Raw genomic sequence first — 25,640 nt, 5'->3', positions numbered from 1 at the left:
ACTGTGATTAAATATGCATCATTGCGTAATCAAAAATTGTTTAAAATACATCGTGCACCTACCACATTAAATTGGTAAAATAATCAGTTAAATTCTACAGGTACGCAGTCGATGTAGTAATATGCATAGATCTCTTCGGCGCGTGCTGCGTATACCAGATAATTATTGCCAAGACAATCAAAGAGGTTGTTGAGGACACGCAAGAAGAGGGCGACCTGAACAGACTGAGGCTATATGTCCTGACTCTACTGTTGCCAGTGATGTTGCTGTGTATGATTACCACGCTCAAGTATTTGGCACCTTTCTCTTTGATAGCCGATGTCTTCATTGGTAAGTTCTTCTTCTAACTTCTCTCCCTTCCTCAAGTGTAGGTACTCGTACTTAGGAGTAACTCTTTGGTTTCCTTTTTGATTAATGAATGTATGGCTATAATAAAATCCTCGCAAAGGTGTGTGAAGTCTGCCAACCCACACTCGGCTTAGTGGATTATGGACAAACCATTCTCATTTCACTTCCATTAAGCTGTGATAGCCTAATGGTCCGCCTTCTAATCGAAGATCGGGGGTTCAATTCCGGGCACGCACCGACACTTTTTAGAGTTATGTGCGTTTTAAGTAATTAAATATCACTTGCTTTAACGGTGAAGGAAAACATCGTGAGGAAACCTGCATGCCTGAGAGTTGTCTATAATGTTCTTAAAGGTGTGTGAAGTCTACTAATCTGCATAATATGGCCAATGTGGTAGACTATGGCTAAAACCCTTCTCACTCTGAGAGGAGACCCGTGCTCTGTAGTGAGCCGGCGAAGGGTGGATCATGGTTTGACATGATATTGCGGATTTTCCCATTACTTGTGCTACAAGGCATCGCTACCTGCCAAACATGAGTCAACGTGAAGTACTCTATAGGTTTTGGTTCCTTGACAGACACGACAGACAGACAACGAAGTGATCCTATAAGGGTTCCTGTATTCTCCGGAGAGAATCCTAAAAATCATTGTTTTTTTCCAGTAACCTGTGTGATAGCAACAGTGGTATACGGCCTCCAATCCGCCCCGCCTATAAGCACAGTGCCTGCTTGGAAAGACGCCATGGGGTTCTTCGAGTTCTGCGGCATCGTCATCTTCAGCATGGAAGGCATTGGAGTTTCGCTGCCGATTGAAAACAACATGAAGGATCCTACGCAGTTCCCTAAAGTACTGAGTTATGGTGAGTTTGGGCTCGTTGGTCCTAGCTAGCATAATCATCATCATCAACCGATAGACCTCCACTGTTGGACATAGGTCTCTTGTAGGGACTTCCACGTGCTCCGGTCTTGCACCGCCGAAATCCAGTGGCACCCTGCGACTCGCTATAGATGTCGTCTGTCCACGTAGTCAGTCAGCAAAAAAAAACAAGAAGCCGCTGGGTCAAGTAACACGACACCACGTGGACGTCTATCAATCATCATCATCATCAGCCTGTGGACTTCCACTGTTGGACATAGTTGCCTTCCCTAAAGAGCGCCACCACACCCGGTCCTCAGCCTTCCTCATCCAGCCACTTCCCGCCAGCCTCTTTATATCGTCGGTCCTGGAGGGCGCTCAGCGAACTATGGAGAGGGCTATGTTAGGAGTTTCCGAGGGATACGATCCGAAATGAGGAGATCCGCAGAAGAACCAAGGTCACTGACATAGCCCAAGCTATTAGCAAGCTGAAGTGGCAGTGGGCAGGTCATGCCTGTCGTAGAGCGATGGCCGTTGGAGCCGGAAAGTCCTTGAGTGGAGACAGCGTTTAACCAAGCGTAGTGTGGGATAATGATAATGATGATGATAAATTACCGTGCTAAGGAGGCCGGTTTCTAATCACAATTTTCATTCTTGTTTCAGGCATGAGTATAGTGGTGCTATTTCTGATTCTGGTCGGATTTTTCGGTTATTGGGGCTTCGGGGAGCAATCGATATCGCCCGTTACATTGAATTTTCCCAACGCTATGTAAGTAACCAATCGTCTACAAAAACCATTTTGTGCACACTTTTCTGACAAGTAGGTATATATCTCTTCCTTCACCTCCCTACTACAGAACAGCTATTAAACCTTCAAATACTAGGTACGTTTTAATAACTGGCCGAACACTAACCAAAATACTGTTTTCTAAACAATTCCCATAATATAAAATTATGACAAATACCTATAACACCTGATAAACAAAAAACCGCGTCGAACTCGGTCGAAGAGTTTTACACTTACTTCGCTCGCGCTTTAAAATTTTCATTTAGGTATCTACTGCCACAACATTTTTACAAACGATCTTTTTAAAGTATCTTTACCAGTCTTTTGAGCTGTGCGTTGATAGATCAGTCAGTCAGTCAGCGACCTTTTCCTTTTATATACCTACTTAGAAAACAATCGTGCTCTTATTTTTTCAGATTTCCAACAATATTAAAATGCCTGATGGGCATAATGATTTTCATAACCTTTGCATTAAACTTCTGGGCACCGTTCAACCTGGTATGGTATTACATGGCGAAGAAGCATGATACCAGCAATCATTGGATATGGGAGCGAGTGTATAGAGCCATATTTGTGGTCGTTATCACCGCGATCGCTATCGCTTTCCCTAATATTGGAAACTTGATGGGTTTGGTAAGTTAAGGCTACCTTCAAATCGAACTATAATATTATAATATATCTGAATATGTCCAAATACGGATATAAAAATATGTACATCATATTATGTCCAAGCTACCATACAAGTAGTTATATGACTACTTCGGAACCTATTTTCACGGACTCGAATCGGATGTATGTAAAGGTATATTAGTTTGCCAAAAATAGTTTAAAAACCATTAATTTATGAGAATAACTAGCTGATCCCCGCGGCTTCGCCCGCGTAGATTTAGGTTTTTAAAGATCCCGTATAGCCTATGTCACTCAGGAATAATGTAGCTTTCTACTGGTGAAAGAATTTTTAAAATCGGTTCAGTAGTTCTAAAGATTACCCCCTACAAACAAACTTAACGACATTACCTCTTTATATAATATAATATAATACAACGGGCCGTGCAGCAGAAATCGTAATATTTTAATTTCGCCATAACTTCAAAACCAAACGTCCAATTTTAATCATTCAAAGACCAAATATTATCTCCATAAACTGTTCTTAGTGATGAAATCATTTATTTTGATAAGGATTAATAGCATGAGTAAAATAAACGCGTTTAAATGTAGTCCAAAAAAAATTCAAGATTTTTAAATAAAAAAATGGTTGCTGTGCCTCACTCGACATAGATGGGTATAGTGTGTCGCGGACTTTTTTGTAGATATTTATAAGATCTACAATTAATTAGAACATTTTATAGTTCTATCTTTTATAGTTTAGGCAGCGTACGCAAAATAAGTAACTTTTCTGGTTGATTTTTTACACCTTGTGTCCGAAAAACCCAAATATCTTACGGAACCCTATTTTTTTCCAAAATAAAATATAGCCTATGTTACTCGTGGATAATGTAGCTTTCGAATGGTGAAAGAATTTTTAAAATCGGTCCAGTAGTTTTTGAGCCTATTCAGTACAAACAAACAAACAAACAAACAAACAAACAAACAAAGTTTTCCTCTTTATAATATTATTAGTGTAGATTACTAAGTAGTTAAGATATTAAGTAACTAGATGATGGCTGCGACTTCCTCCGCGAGTATTTAGGTTTTCAAAAACTCCCGTGGAAATTCTTTAATTTTCCGAGATAAAAAGTAGCCTATGCCCTTTCCCGGGATGCAAGCTATCTCTGTACCAAATGTCGCCAAGCTAGCAGACAGACAGACACACTTTCGCATTTATAATATTAGTATGGAAGGATGGATTGATGAGAAATTTCATTCCCCTTCTCGGGGAAGGGAAGAACCCTTGGTGTGCGAGTCCGGCTCGCACTTGACCGTTTTTATTTGGTTTGTTTCAGCTGGGAGCTTTCTGCCTGTCCAACATGGGCTTCATATTCCCCGCTGTGATAGAACTGCTGGTGATCTGGGAGAGCCCTGGGCTGGGGCGGGGTCGCTGGCGGCTGTGGAAGAACCTGCTGGTGATACTGGCGGGGGTGCTGCTGTTCGTGGCCGGCACCTACTCCAACGTTAAGGGGCTCATACTGAATTTGTGAATAAATGTAGTAAAGACTAAATATATTTCGCTCATACTGAATTTGTGAATAAATGCAGTAAAGACTAAATATATTTCGCTCATACTGAATTTGTGAATAAATGTAGTAAAGACTAAATATATTTCGCTCATACTGAATTTGTGAATAAATGTAGTAAAGACTAAATATATTTCGCTCATACTGAATTTGTGAATAAATGTAGTAAAGACTAAATATATTTCGCTCATACTGAATTTGTGAATAAATGTAGTAAAGACTAAATATATTTCGCTCATACTGAATTTGTGAATAAATGTAGTAAAGACTAAATATATTTCGCTCAAACTGAATTTGTGAATAAATGTAGTAAAGACTAAATATATTTCGCTCATACTGAATTTGTGAATAAATGTAGTAAAGACTAAATATATTTCGCTCATACTGAATTTGTGAATAAATGTAGTAAAGACTAAATATATTTCGCTCATACTGAATTTGTGAATAAATGTAGTAAAGACTAAATATATTTCGCTCATACTGAATTTGTGAATAAATGTAGTAAAGACTAAATATATTTCGCTCATACTGAATTTGTGAATAAATGTAGTAAAGACTAAATATATTTCGCTCGTACTGAATTTGTGAATAAATGTAGTAAAGACTAAATATATTTCGCTCGTACTGAATTTGTGAATAAATGTAGTAAAGACTAAATATATTTCACTATCTTGGACAGTCATATTTAAATATATTGCTATCCCTATCGTAATTCTCCACGTGGAAAAGGATAGTAGGTTTTTTGATTATCTTTTTTCGTGACATTGGTAAGAATTGCGCTCAGAATCAGTACCAATATCACGAATTTGATACCAAATGCGCAGGTGCATTAATTAAAATACAGCATTTTACAAAGAAATAATTTATTATTATGAATAATAATTTTATTGTTTTTAACAAATAATAACAAACACTGATTATTATTTATCTCTCATTAATTATGTTTAGGTATATATTATTATTGATAGGTAGATTAGGTACTATTACCCAAATCGGTATTGTTAAAAATTGTGACTATTTGTATGTGCAAAAAGAATCTGATTTTCAATAGATTGTCCAACCTCTATACAGCTAAGGGATGATTTATGCCAACACGAGGCGGGCGCGGGGCATGCCACGTACGAGGCACGGCTCGTGCCCGCCACGTGTTGGCATAAATCACCCCTAAAAGTCACGGAACTAAAATGTTGTCTATGGTCTACTACAGTATAACGCATAAAGGAGTAGGCTCCTGCGGTAGTAGAGCGGTTTGGGCAGTACCGTCTTTACCATAAGGGTACACGGGGCCCGTGCCTAGGGCCCCAATCGTCAAGGGGGCCCCGAAAGGCCCATACTTTCGCCTGCATTTTATTTTATTTCTCCTTTTAGGCATATTTAACCCAAAAAAAGTTTTGAGAGTAAATTCTTCTTCTTCCTTACCTTATCCTACGCTACGTGGGGTCGGCACAACATGTCTTCTTCTTCCACTCACTTGTGTCATTCGTCAACGTATTATCCACCCCTTTTTCACGCATATCCTCTTTCACGCAATCCATCCACCTTTTCTTTGGTCGTTCTCTCCTCTTTTAATTAGCGAATTGTATTTTGTAGTTTCCTTATTTTTTACAGGTAAAAAATTTGTTAAAAACATTTGTCATTCACTTTTTTACTTTCCAACAGGGCCAGGGCCTTTTCAAATTCTTGTGTGCCCAAGGGTCCCGGCATGGCATAAGACGGCCCTGGGTGTGGAACAGATGATAGTTGTCAAAACTTGACGAATAACAATAACTGAGCTACTCAGTTATGCGTTATGCCTATAAACCTTGGTTTAAAGTTTAAACCAAGGTTTAAACTGTTTAAACTTAAAACAGTTACAGTACGCGGCAGAGAGTAATGTACATCAGCCTTTAGAATGACATTTCGGCTTTGTACAGCGTTGTCTCTGTCACTCATACCTATATGACATGTCGGTCTCAACGACAGAGAGTAGAGACAATGCTCTACAAATCCACTATCTCCTTCTAAAGGTCGATGTAAATTATTTTCTGCCGCGTACTGTAACAGAATTTCCTGTTAATAGCAATTTATAGTTAGTACGCGACAGGTCGAGATGGCAATGGATGGCTAACCCAGTGCGGGCGAGCGCGGGGGACGTGTGGGTGTGCGGGGCGTCCCCCCGCCTCATACCCCGATTGCGATCTCGACCTGTCGCGGATTATATGTATCAATAAATAATAACCTCTTTTAAAAAAACAATTTTTCCTAGTAGTACTAAACCGAATATGTCAAGACAAATCCAAGGAGTCTATATTTATAATGGATATCACTGACGATAGTTTAAACAAAACAGATTATAGAATAACAATAAATAATATTGTCTATGCATGCCAATTGGGTATTTGCCTACTTTTGAATTTGATAAATATTATTACTTTATTATGAACTAAGATAAAAATAATGACGTACACTGAAAAAAATATAAAAATCCAACAAAGATTTACGTAGTTACACAGGCATTTTAATTTTGGAGCGGGAGGGTCTTCTGTCCCTTTCTCGCAAAACGAAAATTTGTATGAAACCGCACGAAGCTACTATGGCATTAGTAGGTGTGACGTCAGACTGCTGTATCGCTATCTCTGTCTAATCAGAAATATTTAAATGCTTTTAAGTTTTTTTGTTATTTGATCGATTTAATTAGTTTTTCAGTTTACGTCATTATTTTTATTCCAGTTTATAACAAAGTAATAAAAAAATTGGGATCAAATACCCAATTATGTTAAGGCTCTATCATTCAGGTGCGAAATTACAAACGGTCTCCATATATTTCGCTATGTCTATATCATCATCATCATGATCATCCCATCGCCGGCACGCTACAGAACACGGGTCTAAGGGTTTTGGTCATAATCTACCACGCTGGCGAAGTGCGGACCTGTGCTCTGTAGTAAGGCAGCTATTGGTTGATTATGATGAATTCGCACATGTATGGCAGAGCCTGTAAGTCTGTCAATTTCGACCGTTAAACGTCATCTTCCAAATCCCGAATTTCCAAGATGGCTTCCGCACTCGGTATAACAATAACGTCCTGGATATTATTCGCGCATTCCAAGTCACATTTCACATTATCACAATTTTCACAGTCTAGTACCTCGCTAGTTTCCACACTGGCTTTCCTCTCCATATGTCTATATCATCATCATCATCATGCTCTCCTCTCAGAGTGAGAAATTTTGGCCATAGTCTACCACGCTGCCAAAGCGCGGACCTGAGCTCTGTAGTGAGGCAGCTATGGGTTGATCATGATGAATTCGCACATGTATGTCAGAGCCTGTAAGTCCGTCAATTTCGATCGTTAAACGTCATCTTCCAAATCCGGAATTTCCAAGATGGCCTCCGCACTCGGTATAACAATAACGTCCTGGATATTATTCGCGCATTCCAAGTCACATTTCACATTATCACAATTTTCACAGTCTAGTACCTCGCTAGTTTCCACACTGGCTTTCCTCTCCATATGTCTATATCATCATCATCATCATGCTCTCCTCTCAGAGTGAGAAATTTTGGCCATAGTCTACCACGCTGCCAAAGCGCGGACCTGAGCTCTGTAGTGAGGCAGCTATGGGTTGATCATGATGAATTCGCACATGCATGGCAGAGCCTGTAAGTCCGTCAATTTCGATCGTTAAACGTCATCTTCCAAATCCCGAATTTCCAAGATGGCCTCCGCACTCGGTATAACAATAACGTCCTGGATATTATTCGCACATTCCAAGTCACATTTCACATTATCACAATTTTCACAGTCTAGTACCTCGCTAGTTTCCACACTGGCTTTCCTCTCCATATATTTCGCTATGTCTATATCACTTTTCGGCAATTCGAAACTACTTTTCGTCGTGTCCGAACAGAAACTGTTGATTTCGGAGCAGATGCGTTTGACGTTTTCGTCTAAACACGTCGAGCATGTCACCTCGTCGTCGTTGTTCGACGAGAGACGTACCAATTTTTCGTCCAACTCTGTGTCATCACCTGGAAATAACTATTGAATTGAATAACTTTTTAGCGTTCCGTACCTTAAAAGCAAAAACGGAATCCTTATAGGATCACTTTATTGTCTGTCAGCCTGTCAATAAACATACAGGGTACTTCCCGTTGACCTAGAATCATGAAATTTGGCAGGTAGGTAGGTCTTATAGCAGATATAAGGGGGAAAATCTGAAAAATGTGAATTTGTGGTTACATCACACAAAAAAATTAATTATGGTCGCGAACTAATAATTAGTGTTTTCAATTTTCAAAGTAAGATAACTATTAAGTGGGGTATCATATGTAAGGGTTTCACTTGTGCATTCTAAAACAGATTTTTATTTATTTTTATGGATCATAGTTTTTGATTTACCGTGCAAAATGTCGAAAAAATACGACTGTAGTACGGAACCTTTCGTGCGCGAGCCTGACTCGCATTTGCCCGATTTTTTTATTCAAATAGAACTTCTTAAGATTTCAGAAAGCATAAAGTGTGAGAAGGATAGATTTATTTACTGTATTGTTTTGAGAAAGAGAGGCCTATATTTGGTCACAACATGTGACACTTTACCACTACCCCTATTATAAGTGCGACAGTGTGTTTGTTTGTTGGTTTGTCCTTCAATCACGTCGCAACGGTGCAACGGATTGACGTGATTTTTTGTATGGGTATAGATAAAGACCTGGCGAGTGGCATAGGCTACTTTTTATCCAAGAAAACCAAAAAGTTCCCAGGGGTTGTTAAAAACCTAAATCCACGCGGACGAAGTCGCGGGCATCAGCTAGTACGACTACAAAGACGAAATATGAGCTGTTTCGGTTAAAATGAAGATCACTTACCAAGAGTGAATTGAACTCTCTCCGAATCGAGTCTGGAATCGATTTTAGTGATCTCAGAATCGGAATTATGCTGCTTGAGGTTCTGAGAACAGTCGGATTTGGCTAGCTTCATATCGTAGATATTCGATTCTGAACCCATTATCGATAGTGTTGAATCGTTTAAACCTGATAGGTCCTGTAAAAAAATAGTTTTTGGAGTAAATTCAAGCTACTTGAGACTGGCAAAGTGCATTATGCTGATATATCACTGAAAAAAGCAATATATTAAGAAAAGAAAAAGAAAAAAGATGAAAAACTTTTAGCTAAGCGAAAGAAGGTATATCTTATATATAACTAGCTTATGCTCGCGACTTCGTCCGCGTGGACTACAAAATTTCAAAACCCTATTTCACCCCCTTAGGAGTTGAATTTTCAAAAATCCTTTATTAGCGGATGCCTACGTCATAATAGCTATCTACATGCCAAATTTCAGCCCGATCCGTCCAGTAGTTTGAGATGTGCGTTGATAGATCAGTCAGTCAGTCAGTCACCTTTTCCTTTTATATATATAGAAGAAGAAGAAGATATCTGTCCCGGCTTTACTCACGTGTTTAGTCGACGTTAGCCCGACTAGTTTCGAACCCATCCGGAGTCCTTTTTCAAGGGAGTCAGTTCGCGCACGCGTCGCGATTGTGACTGCGAGCTGCGCGTGCCGCTGCCCGTAGAGCCCGTTGTGATTAGAGATTATATATAATGGCACTCACTCACTCACTCCACTCACTCACACTCACTGGCACTCACGATAGTTTAAACACTAAAAAATAAAAATGTTTATTACCTGATCATCATGATAGCTGCCAACACTTCGGGAATGTTTGTGTTTTCGGTTGAAACCTTTTTGTGAACTATGAGAATCTACGCATTCCTGTCAATAACAAGAAGTTTATTTTTATCCATACTATCCATACTAATAATATAAATGCGAAAGTGTGTCTGTCTGTCTGTCTGTCCGCTAGCTTTTCATGGCCCAACAGTTTAACCGATTTTGATGAAATTTGGCACAGAGTTAGCTTAGCACACATTTTTATCCCGGAAAATCAAAGAGTCCCGGAAAATATGGATATTGATACTTTATCAATGGCGCTATTAGAATAGAAAAGAATAGAATACATTTTTGTTCAAATACAACTTTTACAAATGCTTTTGAATTGCCAAAATAATTTACCACTTGGTTCGGAATGACGTTTCGTACCGAGAACCAGCAAGAAACTTTTTTTTAAAGAAAGCCAATGATGACTAATATTCCCCTTTCCCCTCCAACTAAGCGTAGGTACGACAATAGTGCAACGGGTGGGGTTTGAACCGGTGACCTTTCGGATTTCAGTCCGCTCCTGTAACCGTTGAGCTATCGAGGCTCTACAGACTCTTCCAACTCAAGAGTCAATCATCATCATCATCATCAACCAATAGACGTCCACTGCTGGACATAGGTCTCTTGTAGGGACTTCCACACGCTACGGTCTCGCGCCGCCTGAATCCAGGGGTTCCCTGCGACTCGTCTGATGTCGTCCGTCCACCTAGTGGGGGGTCTTCCAACGCTGCGTCTTCCGGTGCGAGGTCGCCATTCCAGCACCTTGGGACCCCAACGTCTATCGGTTGTACGAACTATGTGCCCTGCCAATTGCCACTTCAGCTTCGCAACCCGTTGAGCTATGTCGGTTACTCTAGTTCTCCCACGGATCTCCTCATTTCTGATTTGATCACGTAGAGAAACTCCGCACATAGCTCTCTCCATCGCCCGCTGAGTGACTCTGAGCTTTCTTATGAGGCCCATAGTTAGCGACCATGTCTCGGATCCATATGTCATCACTGGCAACACCCACTGTTCGAAGACTTTGGTCTTCAAGAGTCAATACCAGTGGCGTGCACAGGGTTTGAAGCCAGGGTAGGCATTAGTTAGGTAGGAACCTGTTTACTGGCAGGTCATAATGTAAAATTTGCATTGAGCTATTACAACTGGGGTAAGCAGTGCATTTATGCCTCTATGACCTGCACGCCACTGGTCAATACATACCTTAAATCTATTGAACTGCCTGTATTTCCTCTCCGAAGGGACGAGGTTACGCAAGGACTGTGTCCGCGCGCACTGACTGTCTTCAAGCCAACGATACGTTCCGAATAACTTTGATGTGTCCGATCTGCATTCAAAGTCAGAAATTAATAAAATCTAGGTCAAAAAAACCTACAGGGTACTTCCCATTGACCTAGAATCATGAAATTTGGCAGGTAGGTAGGTCTTATAGCAGACATTAGGGGGACAATCTGAAAAAAAACGTGAATTTGTGGTTCATCATCATCATGATCAACCCATCGCCGGCTCATTACAGAGCACGGGTCTCCTCTCAGAGTGAGAAGGGTTTTGGCCATAGTCTACCACGCTGGCCAAGTGCGGATTGGTAGACTTCACACACCTTTGAGAACATTATGGAGAACTCTCAGGCATGCAGGTTTCCTCATAATGTTTTCCTTCACAGTTAAAGCAAGTGATATTTTAATTACTTAAAAACCCACATAACTCCGAAAAGTTAGAGGCGTGCCCAAGATCGAACCCCCGACCTCCGATTGGAAGGCGAACGTCCTAACCACTAGGCTACCACAGCTTTTTAATTTTTTAATTTCGCAGGGGGGTAGATCTTATAGCAAACATCAGGGGGAAAATCTGAAAAAAAACGTGAATTTGTGGTTACATCACGAGAAAAAAATTAAAATGTGTTCATGGACAAATATTGCTATTTTCGACTTTCAAAGTAAGATTGCTATACCAAGTGGGGTATCATATGAAAGGGCTTTACTTGTACATTCATACAATAACACGATTGTAGTGCGGAATCCTCAGTGCGCGAGTCTGACTCGCACTTGGCCGGTTATGAAACCAAAGTTAATTTAAAAATCCAAAATAAAGCGCTATTATTTCATAGTTTCAAGTTTCCACTTCAAAAATGCACTTATTTAGCAAGAACAGTGCATATCGGAAAAGGGTCGTGTCGCCTCCCCGCGCCAAGAGAGGTATACTGAAAAAGTGCCGTTGGGTATGGCGTTGGCAACAAAAATACTCACAAATTGCTCGGCGTAGTCAACAGTCGCTGCAGATTGGCCAACGTTGGCCTCATGTCGTACACACTGAGACCTCTCCCCCCACAGCAATTGAGCTATGCACTTATTTAGCAAGAACAGTGCATATCGCAAAGAGAGGTGTACTGAAAAAATGCCGTTGGGTATGGCGTTGGCAACAAAAATACTCACAAATTGCTCGGCGTAGTCAACAGTCGCTGTAGATTGGCCAACGTTGGCCTCATGTCGTACACACTGAGACCTCTCCCCCACAGCAATTGAGCTATGCACTTATTTAGCAAGAACAGTGCATATCGCAAAGAGAGGTGTACTGAAAAAGTGCCGTTGGGTATGGCGTTGGCAACAAAAATACTCACAAATTGCTCGGCGTAGTCAACAGTCGCTGCAGATTGGCCAACGTTGGCCTCATGTCGTACACACTGAGACCTCTCCCCCACAGCAATTGAGCTATGCACTTATTTAGCAAGAACAGTGCATATCGCAAAGAGAGGTGTACTGAAAAAATGCCGTTGGGTATGGCGTTGGCAACAAAAATACTCACAAATTGCTCGGCGTAGTCAACAGTCGCTGTAGATTGGCCAACGTTGGCCTCATGTCGTACACACTGAGACCTCTCCCCCCACAGCAATTGAGCTATGCACTTATTTAGCAAGAACAGTGCATATCGCAAAGAGAGGTGTACTGAAAAAGTGCCGTTGGGTATGGCGTTGGCAACAAAAATACTCACAAATTGCTCGGCGTAGTCAAAAGTCGCTGTAGATTGGCCAACGTTGGCCTCATGTCGTACACACTGAGACCTCTCCCCCATAGCAATTGAGCTATGCACTTATTTAGCAAGAACAGTGCATATCGGAAAAGGGTTCTGTCGCCTCCCCGCGCAAAGAGGGGTATACTGAAAAAATGCCGTTGGGTATGGCGTTGGCAACAAAAATACTCACAAATTGCTCGGCGTAGTCAAAAGTCGCTGTAGATCGGCCAACGTTGGCCTCATGTCGTACACACTGAGACCTCTCCCCCACAGCAATTGAGCTATGCACTTATTTAGCAAGAACAGTGCATATCGCAAAGAGAGGTGTACTGAAAAAGTGCCGTTGGGTATGGCGTTGGCAACAAAAATACTCACAAATTGCTCGGCGTAGTCAAAAGTCGCTGTAGATTGGCCAACGTTGGCCTCATGTCGTACACACTGAGACCTCTCCCCCATAGTAATTGAGCTATGCACTTATTAAGCAAGAACAGTGCATATCGGAAAAGGGTTGTGTCGCCTCCCCGCGCAAAGAGGGGTATACTGAAAAACATTTTTTTTTGTTAAGAGCTTATTCGTAGCTTGCTTCAAAAAATCATAGTCTGGGTCTCAATGTTCTCATTTATCAAACTCAACGAAATTTTGTAGAATTTTTAGGGGTCGTTTTTTTCCTTTTGAGGTACGGAAACCTCAAAAGGAAAAAAACGAACCCTTATAGGATCCCTTCGTTGTCTGTCTGTCCGTATGTCCGTCGAAACCTATAGGGTACTTCCCGTTGACCTAGAATCATGAAATTTTGTAGGTAGGTAGGTCTTATAGCATAAGTAAAGGAATAAATCCGAAAACCGTGAATTTGTGGTTACGTCACAAAACAATTAAAAAAAAAGATTCCGACGAATTGAGAACCTCCTCCTTTTTTTGAAGTCGGTTAAAAATGTATTTTGAATTTTCAAAGTAAGATAACTATACCGCGCTATATAACTATAAGTGGGGTATCATTCACCTGCACATTCTAAAACAGATTTTTATTAATTTTTATGCATAATAGTTTCTGATTTATCGTGCAAAATGTCGAAAAAAATACCCGAATACGGAACCCTCGGTTCGCGAGTCTGACTCGCACTTGGCCGGTTTTTTATATAAATCTGAATAAGGTAAGTTTTACAATGCCCTTAACACACACGGGAGTACGTGCGTGCGTGCGCGTGCGTGTGTGTGTTTATGTGTGCGCGTGTGTGTATGAGCGTGTGTGTGTGTATGTGCGTGTGCGTGTGTATGTGCGTGCGTGTGTGTATGTGCGTGTGTGTATGTGCAAGGGTGAGCAGTGGCGTGCACAGGAGTTCAAGCCAGGGTATGCATTTAGGTATGAACTTATTTTACGGCAGGATTTATAATGAAAAATAAGCATTGATTTCTTACAATGAGGGTAAGCAGTGCGTTTATGCTTCTATGAGCTGCACGCCACCGAGGGTAAGTAAAAGTAAAATATGCTTTATTGTACACCAAAACAAAAACAATAGACATATAACAAATACAGCATGTACAATAGGCGGCCTTATCGCTAAAATAGCGATCTCTTCCAGGCAACCTTAGGGTAGAGGATATTATAAAAATTAAAGAAAGCGGAAGGGGTGTACTAATTAAATAAAGTAAATACACATAATATACATATGTATATATATATATATATAAATGAAAATACAACAGTAAATAAGAGAGGAATAGACGACAGATAAGTGGACTAAAAGTAAAAATAAATAAACACATCAAATGGAGGATAAATAAAATAGCTTCAATTTTGTTTTAAAAATAGATAGTGATTGAGACTGTTTGATATCCAAGGGGAGAGAATTCCATAGCAGTATAGCGGTAACAGTAAATGATTTAGCATAATAAGAAGAGGAGTGTGTAGAAATTTTCAGGCGTAGATTATTTTGAGAACGAAGAGAAAAAGAGTGTGTACCACATCGGTACTCAAAACGTTCTTTAAGATAAAGAGGAATGGAGGGATTGAACAGTATACAGTAAAGAAGATGAAGAATATGAGTATTCCTGCGAAGACGAATCGGGAGCCACTTGAGCTTACGGCGGTACTCGGAGACATGGTCATACTTTCGCAGCCCAAATACGAACCTTATACAAAGATTTGTATTGTAGAGGGTGAGTATGCGTGTGTGTTTAACTGTGATAGTTTTGTACTCACTTGGGATCAGGCAAGTCCGGAATGATATCCAGTATCTTACTCGCGGAGCCCAGTAATGTGATCTTGTATCTCAGCGGCTGATTCAAGATGGCGGCCGCCAGTGACGTAGCCTGCGCCACGAAGCCAGCGGCCACCGAGTCGGGGGCGGGGTTCGATGCCCGGGGGCTGTCATCGCCGCAGATTGGGAGTGGAATGTCGCATATTGACCAGATTGTTGGATCTTTCTGTGAAAAAAAAATTGCTAGCTATGAAATTGCGTCTAAAAATTGCTCAAAATCCAGCCCATTTATAGATTACTAGATGATGCCCGCGACTTCGTCCGCGTGGATTCAGGTTTTTTTAAAATCCAATGGGAACTCTTTAATTTTCCAGGATAAAAAGTAGCATATGTCCTTACCCGGGATATAAGCTAACTTTGTACCAAATTTCATCAAAATCGGTTGAACGGTTGGGCCGTGAAAAGCTAGCAGACAGACAGACAGACAGACAGACGGACACACTTTCGCATTTATAATATTAGTATAGATATGGATAGTATGGATTTTAAAGGCAGTCTAACACACAATAAAATTAAAAAACGAATAGGCCATAATGCAGCCCAATTTTACTACAGATATTTGACGACCTCCGTTCCAGGTTAGCCCGCTTCTATCTTAGACTGCATCATCACTTACCACCAGGTGAGATTGCAGTCAAAGCTAACTTGTATCTGAATAAATAAATAAAAATTTACGAACTTGTTCTATATAAAATATGCTATGCAAGTCCATCAGCAAATTGGTCCTATGGCTACCCAAGGCGGCGTGGGACCTTGCGGCCGACTCCCTCAGAGCGTAGCAAGACTCCCTTGTCTCCTTCAGCTGTTCCGTTCTACGGGACAACGCGTGGTAGTTCTGCATTAGTTCAGTACCTGAAAAAAACCAGCCAAGTGCGAGTCAGGCTCGCGCAACGAGGGTTCCGTACAACAGTCGTATTTTTTTCGACATTTTGCACGATAATTCAAAAACTATGACGCATAAATAAATAAAAATCTGTTTTAGAATGTACAGGTGAAGACCTTTCATATGATACCCCAATTGATATAGTCACTCACTTCGAAAGTTGAAAATACTAATTATTAGTTCATGCCCACAATTTAATTTTTTTGTGTGATCTAACCCTAAATTCACGGTTTTCAGATTTTTCCCCGAATGTCTGCTACAAGGCCTACCTACCTATCAAATTTCATGATTCTAGGTCAACGGGAAGTACCCTGTAGGTTTCTTGACAGACCGACAGACAGACAATTAGTGATCCTATAAGGGTTCGGTTTTTCTTTTTGAGGTCTCCTCTCAGACTGAGAAGGGTTGAAGGGAAGGGCCATAGTCTACCACGCTGGTCATGTGCGGATTGATAGACATCACACATGTTTACAATATTATGGAGAACTCAAAAAGGCAGGCATGTAAGTTGCCTCACGATTTTTTCCTTCACCGTTAAAGCAAGTGATATTTAATTACTTAAAACGCACATAATTACGAAAAGTTAGAGGTGCGTGCCCGGGATCGAACCCCCGACCTCCGATTAGAATAAAGAAATAGAACGTCCTAACCACTAGGCTAGTCATACAATATTCATGTTCATGTCAATGTTCATGAGCCTCAATAGCTCAACGGGTAAAGGAGTGGACTGAAAACCAAAAGGTCGACGGTTCAAACCCCGCCCGTTGCACTATTGTCGTAGCTACTCCTAGCACAAGCTTGACGCTTAGTTGGAGAGGAAAGGGGAATATTAGACATTTAACATAGCTAATATTCTTTTTTTTTAAATCCGTGCCCAAACTTGGGTCAATAGTGCTTACCAACATCCTGATTCTCTTCAAACAGTTTAGCATGTTGCTCTTTTAGTCTCCTTATATTTGCCAATTTGCTATCTCTCTCGTCGGAAAGTATGAGCCTTTTGAAATGTAGGATCTCTAATTGCTTCGTCAGTCTAAGGTATTCAGCCCTTTGAAATGGTGAAGGTTTAGACTGGAAAAAAAGGAAAAAGTCTATACTCGAATTTTTGTTTATACAACACTAGCTTATGCTCGCAACTTCGTCCGCGTGGACTACACAAATTTCAAACCCCTATTTCACCCCCTTAGGGGTTGAATTTTCAAAAATCCTTTCTTAGCGGATGCCTACGTCATAATAGCTATTTGCATGCCAAATTTCAGCCCGATCCGTCCAATAGTTTGAGCTGAGTGTTGATAGATCAGTCAGTCAGTCAGTCAGTCAGATTTTTGAGGTTTCCAGTGCTACCAGATTTTTACGAAAAACTAGCTGGTGTCCGCGACTTCGTACGCGTGGATTTAGGTTTTTAAAAATCCCGTGGGAAGTCTTTGATTTTCCGGGATAAAAAGTAGCCTATGTCACTCCAGGTCTTAAACTATACCCAAGCAAAAAATCACGTCGATCCGTTGCTCCGTTGCGACGTGATTGAAGGACAAACCAACAAACCAATAAACCAACAAACAAACAAACTTTCGCATTTATTATAGGGGTAGTGATAAATAGTGCGGGAGGCAAAAAGAATCACTAACTGAGTTGGTAACGTAGCTACGGGTAACTTTAGAAAGGTGTCTAACATTGTGAGTCGATAGTTCAATGGAATTAATGGTATAAAAATTATAAAAAACCGGCCAAGTGCGAGTCAGGCGACGACAGTTTGACGACCTCCCTGGCGCAGTGGTGAGCGCTGTGGTCTTAATAGTGGGAGGTCGCGGGTTCAATTCCTGGCAGCGGTTTGGAATTTTATAATTTCTAAATTTCTGGTCTGGTCTGGTGGGAGGCTTCGGCCGTGGCTAGTTACCACCCTACCGGCAAAGCCGTGCCGTCAAGCGATTTAGCGTTCCGGTACGATGCCGGGTAGAAACCAAAGTGGGTTTAATAAAAACTGCCATACCCTTTCCAGGTTAGCCCGCTATCATCTTAGACTGCATCATCACTTACCACCAGGTGAGATTGCAGTCAAGGGGTTACTTGTATCTGAATTTAAAAAAAAATTAAAAAAAAGGCTCGCGCAATGAGGATTCCGTACTACAGTCGTACTTTTTCGACATTTTGCAGGATAATTCAAAAACTATGATACATAAAAATAAATAAAAATCTGTGTTAGAATGCACAGGTGAAGACCTTTCATATGATACCCCACTTGATATAGTTATCTTACTTAGAAAATTGAACATACCAATTATTAGTTTATGACCACAATTTAATTTTTTTTGTATGATGCAACTCTAAATTCACGGTTTTCAGATTTTTCCCTAAATGTCAGCTATAAGATCTACCTACCTGCCAATTTTCATGATTCTAGGTCAACGGGAAGTACCCTGTAGGTTTCTTGACAGACAGACGGACAGACAGACAGACAGACAGACAACAAAGTGATCCTATAAGGGTTCCGTTTTTCCTTTTGAGGTACGGAACCCTAAAAAACTCAATCACCTGCTGTAATAGGGTTTTAGGGGTTTTGCCCTTTGGGTACGGAACCCTAAACAAAATGCCTACAGAAGGAATATTTTGTAGTTGCTCAAAATAAAACGTATACCTACCTTGTAAGACAAAAGATCATTGAGCTTCAGGGTTAGTCGTGGACCATTCGGTACCGGTATCCTATCTTCTCTCACTCTGCCATTCTTGACGGTCAAGTCACTTTGCGAGGACGACTTCTCTTTCCTCAACGCCTCGTCTTCTTCCGGCGAAAACAAATTTCTATACGATCTGCTCTTGCCTTTCAATTTAACCTCAAACTCGGGTGATAGACTCTGCGATAACGCAGACTTTTGATAGATCCTTTCTTTTATTTCCTGGACAGCTTCTTGACGTTTCTTTATCGAGTATTGCAGTAAGTGCAGACTTTGCAGTTTCGTCGCGTTGTAACTAGGTCTGATTTCGGATTTGAGGAAATTTATCGCCAAATATCTGTATTTTGGCACATCCGATTCGTTTCTTAGGTCGTAACTCTCCGCTGTTTCGCTTAAATCGATTTTATCCGATAGCTCCTCTTGCGAAGTAGATATATCACAGTTTAATTCGGTAGACGAAAATTCTCTAATATCGATATTGTCTGGCGAATGCTCGTAAATATGGTTAGGGTTAACGTCTGGCTTTTTCCTTTCTACGCTTTCATCTCTATGGCTTAAATTATCATCCCTTCTTTCTCTATGACTTAAAGACGTGGTTAAACTTGAAGAATTTCTTAATGTAGGAATATTTTGTTTGAAACCTCTTTCTACTGGGCTTTGGCTTTTCGAATACTCCTTTTCAGGGATTTTCGAGAACCGCCCAGGCGAAACCGATCTGGATTCCTTCATAAGTTTGTAGTTCTGTATAAGTTTAGATTCTAAGGTGATTTTGAAACAACTCGTTTTGCCGGACGAATCGGACGAGAGCGAGCCTTGTTCCAGCTCATTTTCTGGTGGTATTACATCCAATTTCAAACTTTTGTATGAGCAGAAGTATCCGCCATGCATTTGGAACACCAATGTATTACTTTTAAAGCAATCTGAAGTAAAGTTCAGGGATAAATTGGCCCCGATATATCTCAGACCGCTGAAGTATATACCCCAGGTTTGTATGACGGTGTCTTGCATCAGACCGGGTTTCTCTTCGTCGTCTTTCGATGGCGGCAAGAGGATATGACACCATATCCTTATCACTATGTTTGTGGAGGACATGCGCTGCGTTATTTCTGCAAACAGAAAAAAAAAGATACTAAGTAGATGATGCTCGCGACTTTGTTCGTGTGAATTAAAGTTTTTAGGCGCCGTCCTATTGTCATCGCTCGCGCGATGATGCGATGCGATTTCATCGTGCGATGAAAGACAATATGAACGCATCGCATGATTGCGCGATCTTTAATAGGACATTCAGTAGAATGCAGTTTGTTTGAACGCACGGACGCGCGATCATTTTCGTCGGACGCACGCATCGACGTACGAGCGATGACAATAGGACGGCGCCTAAGGATTACATACCTCAAAAGGAAAAAAGGAACGCTTACAGGATCACTTCGTTGTCTGTCTGTCTGTCGTATCTGTCAAGAAACCTACAGGCATGGCATGCACCCTCTAATTACAGCTATCTCCGCCACCGCTCCAAATTTTTCGTAAGTCCGTTTAGTCGCACGTTAGCGCGCTCCAGGTCACCCATACCGCGCACTTTGGCTGCGCTCAACGCACTGCTGAAGGAGTCCCCTCGCTGTGACATATTTGCTGACAAATGGGCTGACCTCATGGGTCAGATCTTGCACTTTTGTGAAAATTTATAATTTTGCTTTTTAAAATTTATAATTTTAACAATTTTTGTAAGTATGTTTATGTTAGTTTGTACTCGTAGTTTAATTAGTGTAATTGGCTTTATGGCCCTTCTAATTAAATAATAAATAAATAATAATGGCCATGGCAGCCAATTTCAACGGAGACTAATGGAGACATGTAAACTGACAGACAGACAACAAAGTGACCCTAAGAGTCCTCCTCTTTTTCCCTGGAGAACGGAACCCTAAAAAATACCATGATCCTCATCTGAATAATCTAGCCACTAGAATAACAAGGCAATCAACAGTTGGTCATGCAACGACCCATATGTTTGGTTTCAAACGATTTCACGTAAATGATAAATAGTAATTTAATTACTAATTCAGTTGCGTACAACCGTTATCAATATAATATCCTTTTTAGTTTTTACTGTGATGGTAATTCCCAATGACGCGTTTCATGTCAACTTCCTTGATTTAGTATAAATTTCTATCTGCATCGTCGTGAATCATTGCTGAAGGTTTGTTACCTCTTTCCACTGAATGGCTAGTGTCTACCAACGCACAGATCAAACTACTGGACAAATCGGGCTAAAATATGCAGATACCTGTTATGACGTAGACATCCGGTAAGAACGGATTTTTGAAAATTCAACGCTTAAGGGGGTAAAATCACGCACAATAGACGGAAACGTTTAAGTGCGGAAACCAGCCCAGAGCGAAGAGGGGGGTAAAATAGAGAAATTTTTCATGCCTATTACGATATAGACATCCGTCAATAAAGGATTTTTGAAAATTCAGCCCCTAAGGGGGTAAAATTGTGGTTTGAAGGTTGTGTAGTCCACGCGGACGAAGTCGCGGGCATATAAGCTAGTGCGATTATAATGCAGTGGGCCTGGGTGGGTTTTGTTGCCAGTTCCGAGCCTATTGTTTATTACTTTAAGTCTTTAAAAGTGTAAAATTCATGTTCTGTCCTTTTTAGCAATCGTAAAAAGAAAAAGATGCAGATACTCTAAATTTAGTTTAGAAGAAAGACAACAGAATCGGCGCCATTGCCAGCCAATAAGAATAATAGAGATCACCTTATATAAGTCCCGCAAATTGCTGTCGCGCTGCGACCATGTCTCATTAACATCGCATTGACGTCATTTTGACGTCAGCTGAAATAAAAATATACCATCAGCTCGAAACTTCAGTCTAGTGCTGACGTCACTAAAATGGCGGCCACGCTTAGCAATTTGCGGGACTTATTTCATAAAAGTTTTGTGGTTTCGAAATTGCCAATTTGATATCATCATATCAATAGGTAGATAGGACCAAGTAACATTTGACCTATATATTGGATGAATATTGTATAACCAGATAACAATAATAATATTCATGTGAATCACGCTGCACGCAGTCCATATCGAATATCCACTTCCATACTATCCATACTAATCACTACCCATATCATAGAATAGAATAGAATTTAAATATATAAAAACCGGCGCAGTGTAGGGTTCCGTAGTCACAATCCTCGAAAAACAGATGTAACTCCTTAACCTGGGTACCCTACTTAGCCATGATAGTTTTCCTTTAAAATTGATTATATATACTACTGCTGTTTTTTCACGTTCCTATATACATACTACCATTTGGGTGATAGAGGGGGGGGGGGGGGGGCACTTGCCGGATCGAGCTGAAATTTGACATGCAGATAGCTATTACGACGTAGGCATCCGCTAAGAAAGGATTTTTGAAAATTCAACCCCTGAGGGGGTGAAATAGGGGTTTGAAATTTGTGTAGTCCACGCGGACGAAGTCGCGAGCATAAGCTAGTAGAATATATTTTTAGTCAAGTAAACTTTTACAAGTGCTTCTGAATCGTCAACTAGTTTAATTTACCACTGGTTCGGAATGCCGTGTGAAAAATAAATGCGAAAGTGTGTTTGTTTGTTAGTTCGCCCTTGAAACACGCCGCAACAGAGCAACGGATATGATTGAACTAATTTTTGAAATGGATATAGTTGAAGACCAGGAAAACGACATAGGCTACTTTTTATCCCAGAAAATCAAAGAGTTCCCACGGGATTTCTGAAAACCTAAATCCACGCGTACGAAGTAGCGGGCATCAGCTAGTAGTCTATAAATTAAAAAAAAAACCTTTATTCATCCTAATCACTACCCATATTATAAATGCGAAAGTGTGTTTGTTTGTCCTTCAATCACGCCGCAACAGCTAACGGATTGATCTGATTTTTTACGTGGATATACTTGAAGACCTGGAGAACGACAAAGGCTACTTTTTATCCCGGAAAATCAAAGAGTTACCACGCGATTTTGAAAACCTAATCCACGCAGTCGATTTTGTGTTTTCAAAACCGTGGGAACTTTTTGATTTTCCGGGATAAAAAGTAGCCTATATCCGTCGGCGGGATGTAAACTAACTCTGTACTAAACATCAAAATTGGTTAAACTGTTGAGCCGTGAAAAGCTAGCAGAGAGACAGACAGGCAGACACACTTTCGCATAAAATGTATATATACGTATGAATAATCAGGCTAGCAACTAGGCAAGGTAACTAAAGGCCAGAGTAGTAAAATTGATTATTTTAAGCTATTGATAAGTACATGACAGGTCGACGTGGCAATCGGGGTATTAGGCGGGGGGATGCCCCGCGCACCTGCACGTCACCTACGCTCGCTCGTACTGGGTTAGCGTGAGGGCTGTGCGGGTGTGCGGGCGTTACTTCACCGATTGCCATCTCGACTTGTCTCTTACTATAGATACATTCCAAGGTCAGTGAATTGTTGTTTTGTATTGCATTTTTTATTTATGCTTCTGCGATCTCACTTGATCATAAGTTATCGTCATTATTCATTACAATCGGGCCTGAAGCGGCAGTAAGCGCTGTGATCTTATTAGAGAGAGGTCACGGGTTCAATTCCCGGCAGGGGTTTGGAATTTTATAATTTGTAAATCTCTGGTCTGGTCTGGTGGAAGGCTTCGGCCGTGGCTAGTTACCACCCCACTGGCTAAGCCGCGCCGCTAAGCGATTTAACTTAACGGTACGATGCCGTATGGAAACCAAAGGGGTGTGGGTTTAATAAAAACTGCCATACCCCTTTCCAAGTTAGCCCGCTTCCATCTTGGACTGTGACATCACAACCATCAGGTTAGATTGCAGTCAAGGGCTAACTTTAACGCCAATTTGCAATTTTTTTTTAATCAGTACCCTTATTATAAATGCGAAAGTGTTTGTTTGTTGGTTTGTCCTTCAATCACGTCGCAACGGTGCAACGAATTGACGTGATTTTTTGCATGGGTATAGATAAAGACCTGGAGTGATATAGGCTACTTTTTATCCTGGAAAATAAAAAAGTTCCCACAGGATTTTTAAAAACCTAATTCCACGCGGACGAAGGCGCGGGCATCAGCTAGTAAACAATATTTGAAATTATTGTCTTACCAGAATCAATCTCCTTCCATTTAGGGTGTGGTGAGCATATCCTTTCGCTGGTGTAAAATGGAGCAGACATTGTTGTATGGTGTAAGGTAAGATAGTAGCTACATTGGTGCATGCACCACTCTGGTGGCCTTATGTTGTATCCCACAATCTGGAAATGATGAACATTGGTGCTGATTCTGAGCATCCCCTTCTTACTAATGTAATATGAAAAGGACAGACACAGTTTGACAGTTTTAAATTTAATTTAGAGCCGTCAAACCTCGTGACCTTAGCTTCCAGTCGCGAGCCTATGGTTTAAATTCGTAGCGTGCACTAAAATTTAGAGTCTTTAAAAGTAAAATTCATGTTCCGTCCTTTTTAAGTAATATTAAAAAGAAAACGATGCAGATACCCTAAATTTAGTTAAGAGAAAGACAATCGGCGCCGTTATGCAAATAAGATCAAGAATATTTCTTCCCACCAAATTTTATGTCTCCAGTGGTTTAGGTTGTGCGTTGATTATATAAGTCAGTCAGTCAGGACTAAAGGAAAACGGAACCATTATAGGATCACTTCGTTGTCTGTCTGTCTGTCAAAAAACCTAGAGGGTACTTCCTATTGACCTTATAACATACATAAGGGGAAAAAATACGAAAACCGTGAAGTTGTGGTTACAAAAAAATTAAAAATGTGTTCATAAACAAGTAATTAGTATTTTCAACTTTCCAAGTAATATTATTATACCAAGTGGGGTATCATATGAAAGGGCTTTACCTGTACATTCTAAAACAAATTTTTATTTATTTTTATGCCAAACAGTTTTTGGTTTATCGTACAAAACATCGAAACAATATGATTGTAATACGGAACCCTCGGTGCGTGAGTCTGACTCGCACTTGGCTTTTATACAGATTTGAGGTTTAGGGTTTATATTTACTTCAAAATACTTAAGACTAACCTGCCAATAAATACAGGAAACTTAAATAAAGAAATGTTTTTACTTTTCACCAATGACTTCATATTATACTTAGATAAGATAAAGTTTAGAGAATATTTTTGCTATCAGCGAGAGTTAAGCCACAGCAAGATAACTCAAAATATGATATGTTTGCCAACAAAACTGCATTTGTTTATCTTTATTTATTAATCCATTTAATTCTCTCCACCGCCTATTAATCATTCCATTACTATACTAAGTTTTTACTATCAGAATTGTGAAAGTGTCTTGCTCATTTCTAACAATTTAGTACCAAAAACATTTACAGTAAAGAGAAAAGGAGAGTAAAAGTGGACAGGGAAGAACTTAAGGGAGTAGAATAGGTACAAAAAGAAGATATAAAAAAAAGATTTTGATGAAAATTGGCAGTTTGTATCTTGAAGATAAGACTCTTTATCCAGGGAACACAAAAATTCTTTATGAGACAAGTTGCATAGGTACTTTACAAGGGTACTTTATTAGAAACAAGTTCGTAGTAATGACAAACTGGCGTATGTTTTTAAATCTTTCTTGCATCAGCACTCGATAAAAAACCTATTTATTTTTAAATACGATGCACTTTTACCTGAATCAAGCTGCGTAGGCGAAGCTGCTGGGTTGTTAACGGTGTCCATTCCCTGCATCTTGGCCTTCCAAACATTTTATTAGATGAGTGCAGAAAAAAACAATATTAACACAAAAAAAACAAGGAAAAACTCGGGTTTGGTTATAAATAAACCATTTTATCGCAAAGTTTTAGTCGCTTAGTATATGTACAAGAAATAACAGCCTATTATGCTGAATATAATAAGATGATTAGGAAAAATAAAACAAAATGCATTGTTCTGCACAGAAATTCAACTTCGATACTTGTCAAAATCGA

The 25,640-nt window shown here is 40.3% G+C and overlaps 2 protein-coding genes across 2 annotated transcripts in view; one reads left to right on the top strand and one right to left on the bottom strand.

Moving 5' to 3' along the window:
- Positions 1–5,046, top strand: part of LOC117993772 (proton-coupled amino acid transporter-like protein pathetic) — a 12,391-nt gene extending 7,345 nt beyond the window's left edge. Inside the window, exons 5-9 of the mRNA XM_034981602.2 lie at positions 101–330; positions 1,010–1,207; positions 1,867–1,972; positions 2,407–2,623; positions 3,934–5,046. Of these exons, the coding sequence (XP_034837493.1) occupies positions 101–330; positions 1,010–1,207; positions 1,867–1,972; positions 2,407–2,623; positions 3,934–4,128 (946 nt within the window). The 3' untranslated portion in view covers positions 4,129–5,046. The remainder of the gene's footprint in view (positions 1–100; positions 331–1,009; positions 1,208–1,866; positions 1,973–2,406; positions 2,624–3,933) is intronic.
- On the bottom strand, positions 5,011–25,640 carry Uvrag (UV-resistance associated gene). Its single transcript, XM_069507277.1, has 11 exons — positions 25,344–25,640; positions 23,803–23,950; positions 18,646–19,784; positions 16,912–17,080; positions 15,809–15,981; positions 15,072–15,295; positions 13,247–13,411; positions 11,066–11,189; positions 9,830–9,916; positions 9,013–9,187; positions 5,011–8,175 (listed from the first exon to the last, which is right to left on the bottom strand). The coding sequence occupies exons 1-11, from the start codon at positions 25,416–25,418 to the stop codon at positions 7,829–7,831; spliced, it is 2,826 nt and encodes a 941-aa protein (XP_069363378.1). The 5' UTR covers positions 25,419–25,640; the 3' UTR covers positions 5,011–7,828.

Source organism: Maniola hyperantus, chromosome 25, assembly GCF_902806685.2.
Source record: "Maniola hyperantus chromosome 25, iAphHyp1.2, whole genome shotgun sequence".
NCBI lineage: Eukaryota > Metazoa > Arthropoda > Insecta > Lepidoptera > Nymphalidae > Maniola > Maniola hyperantus.
This window is presented reverse-complemented; position numbering and strand designations above follow the sequence as displayed.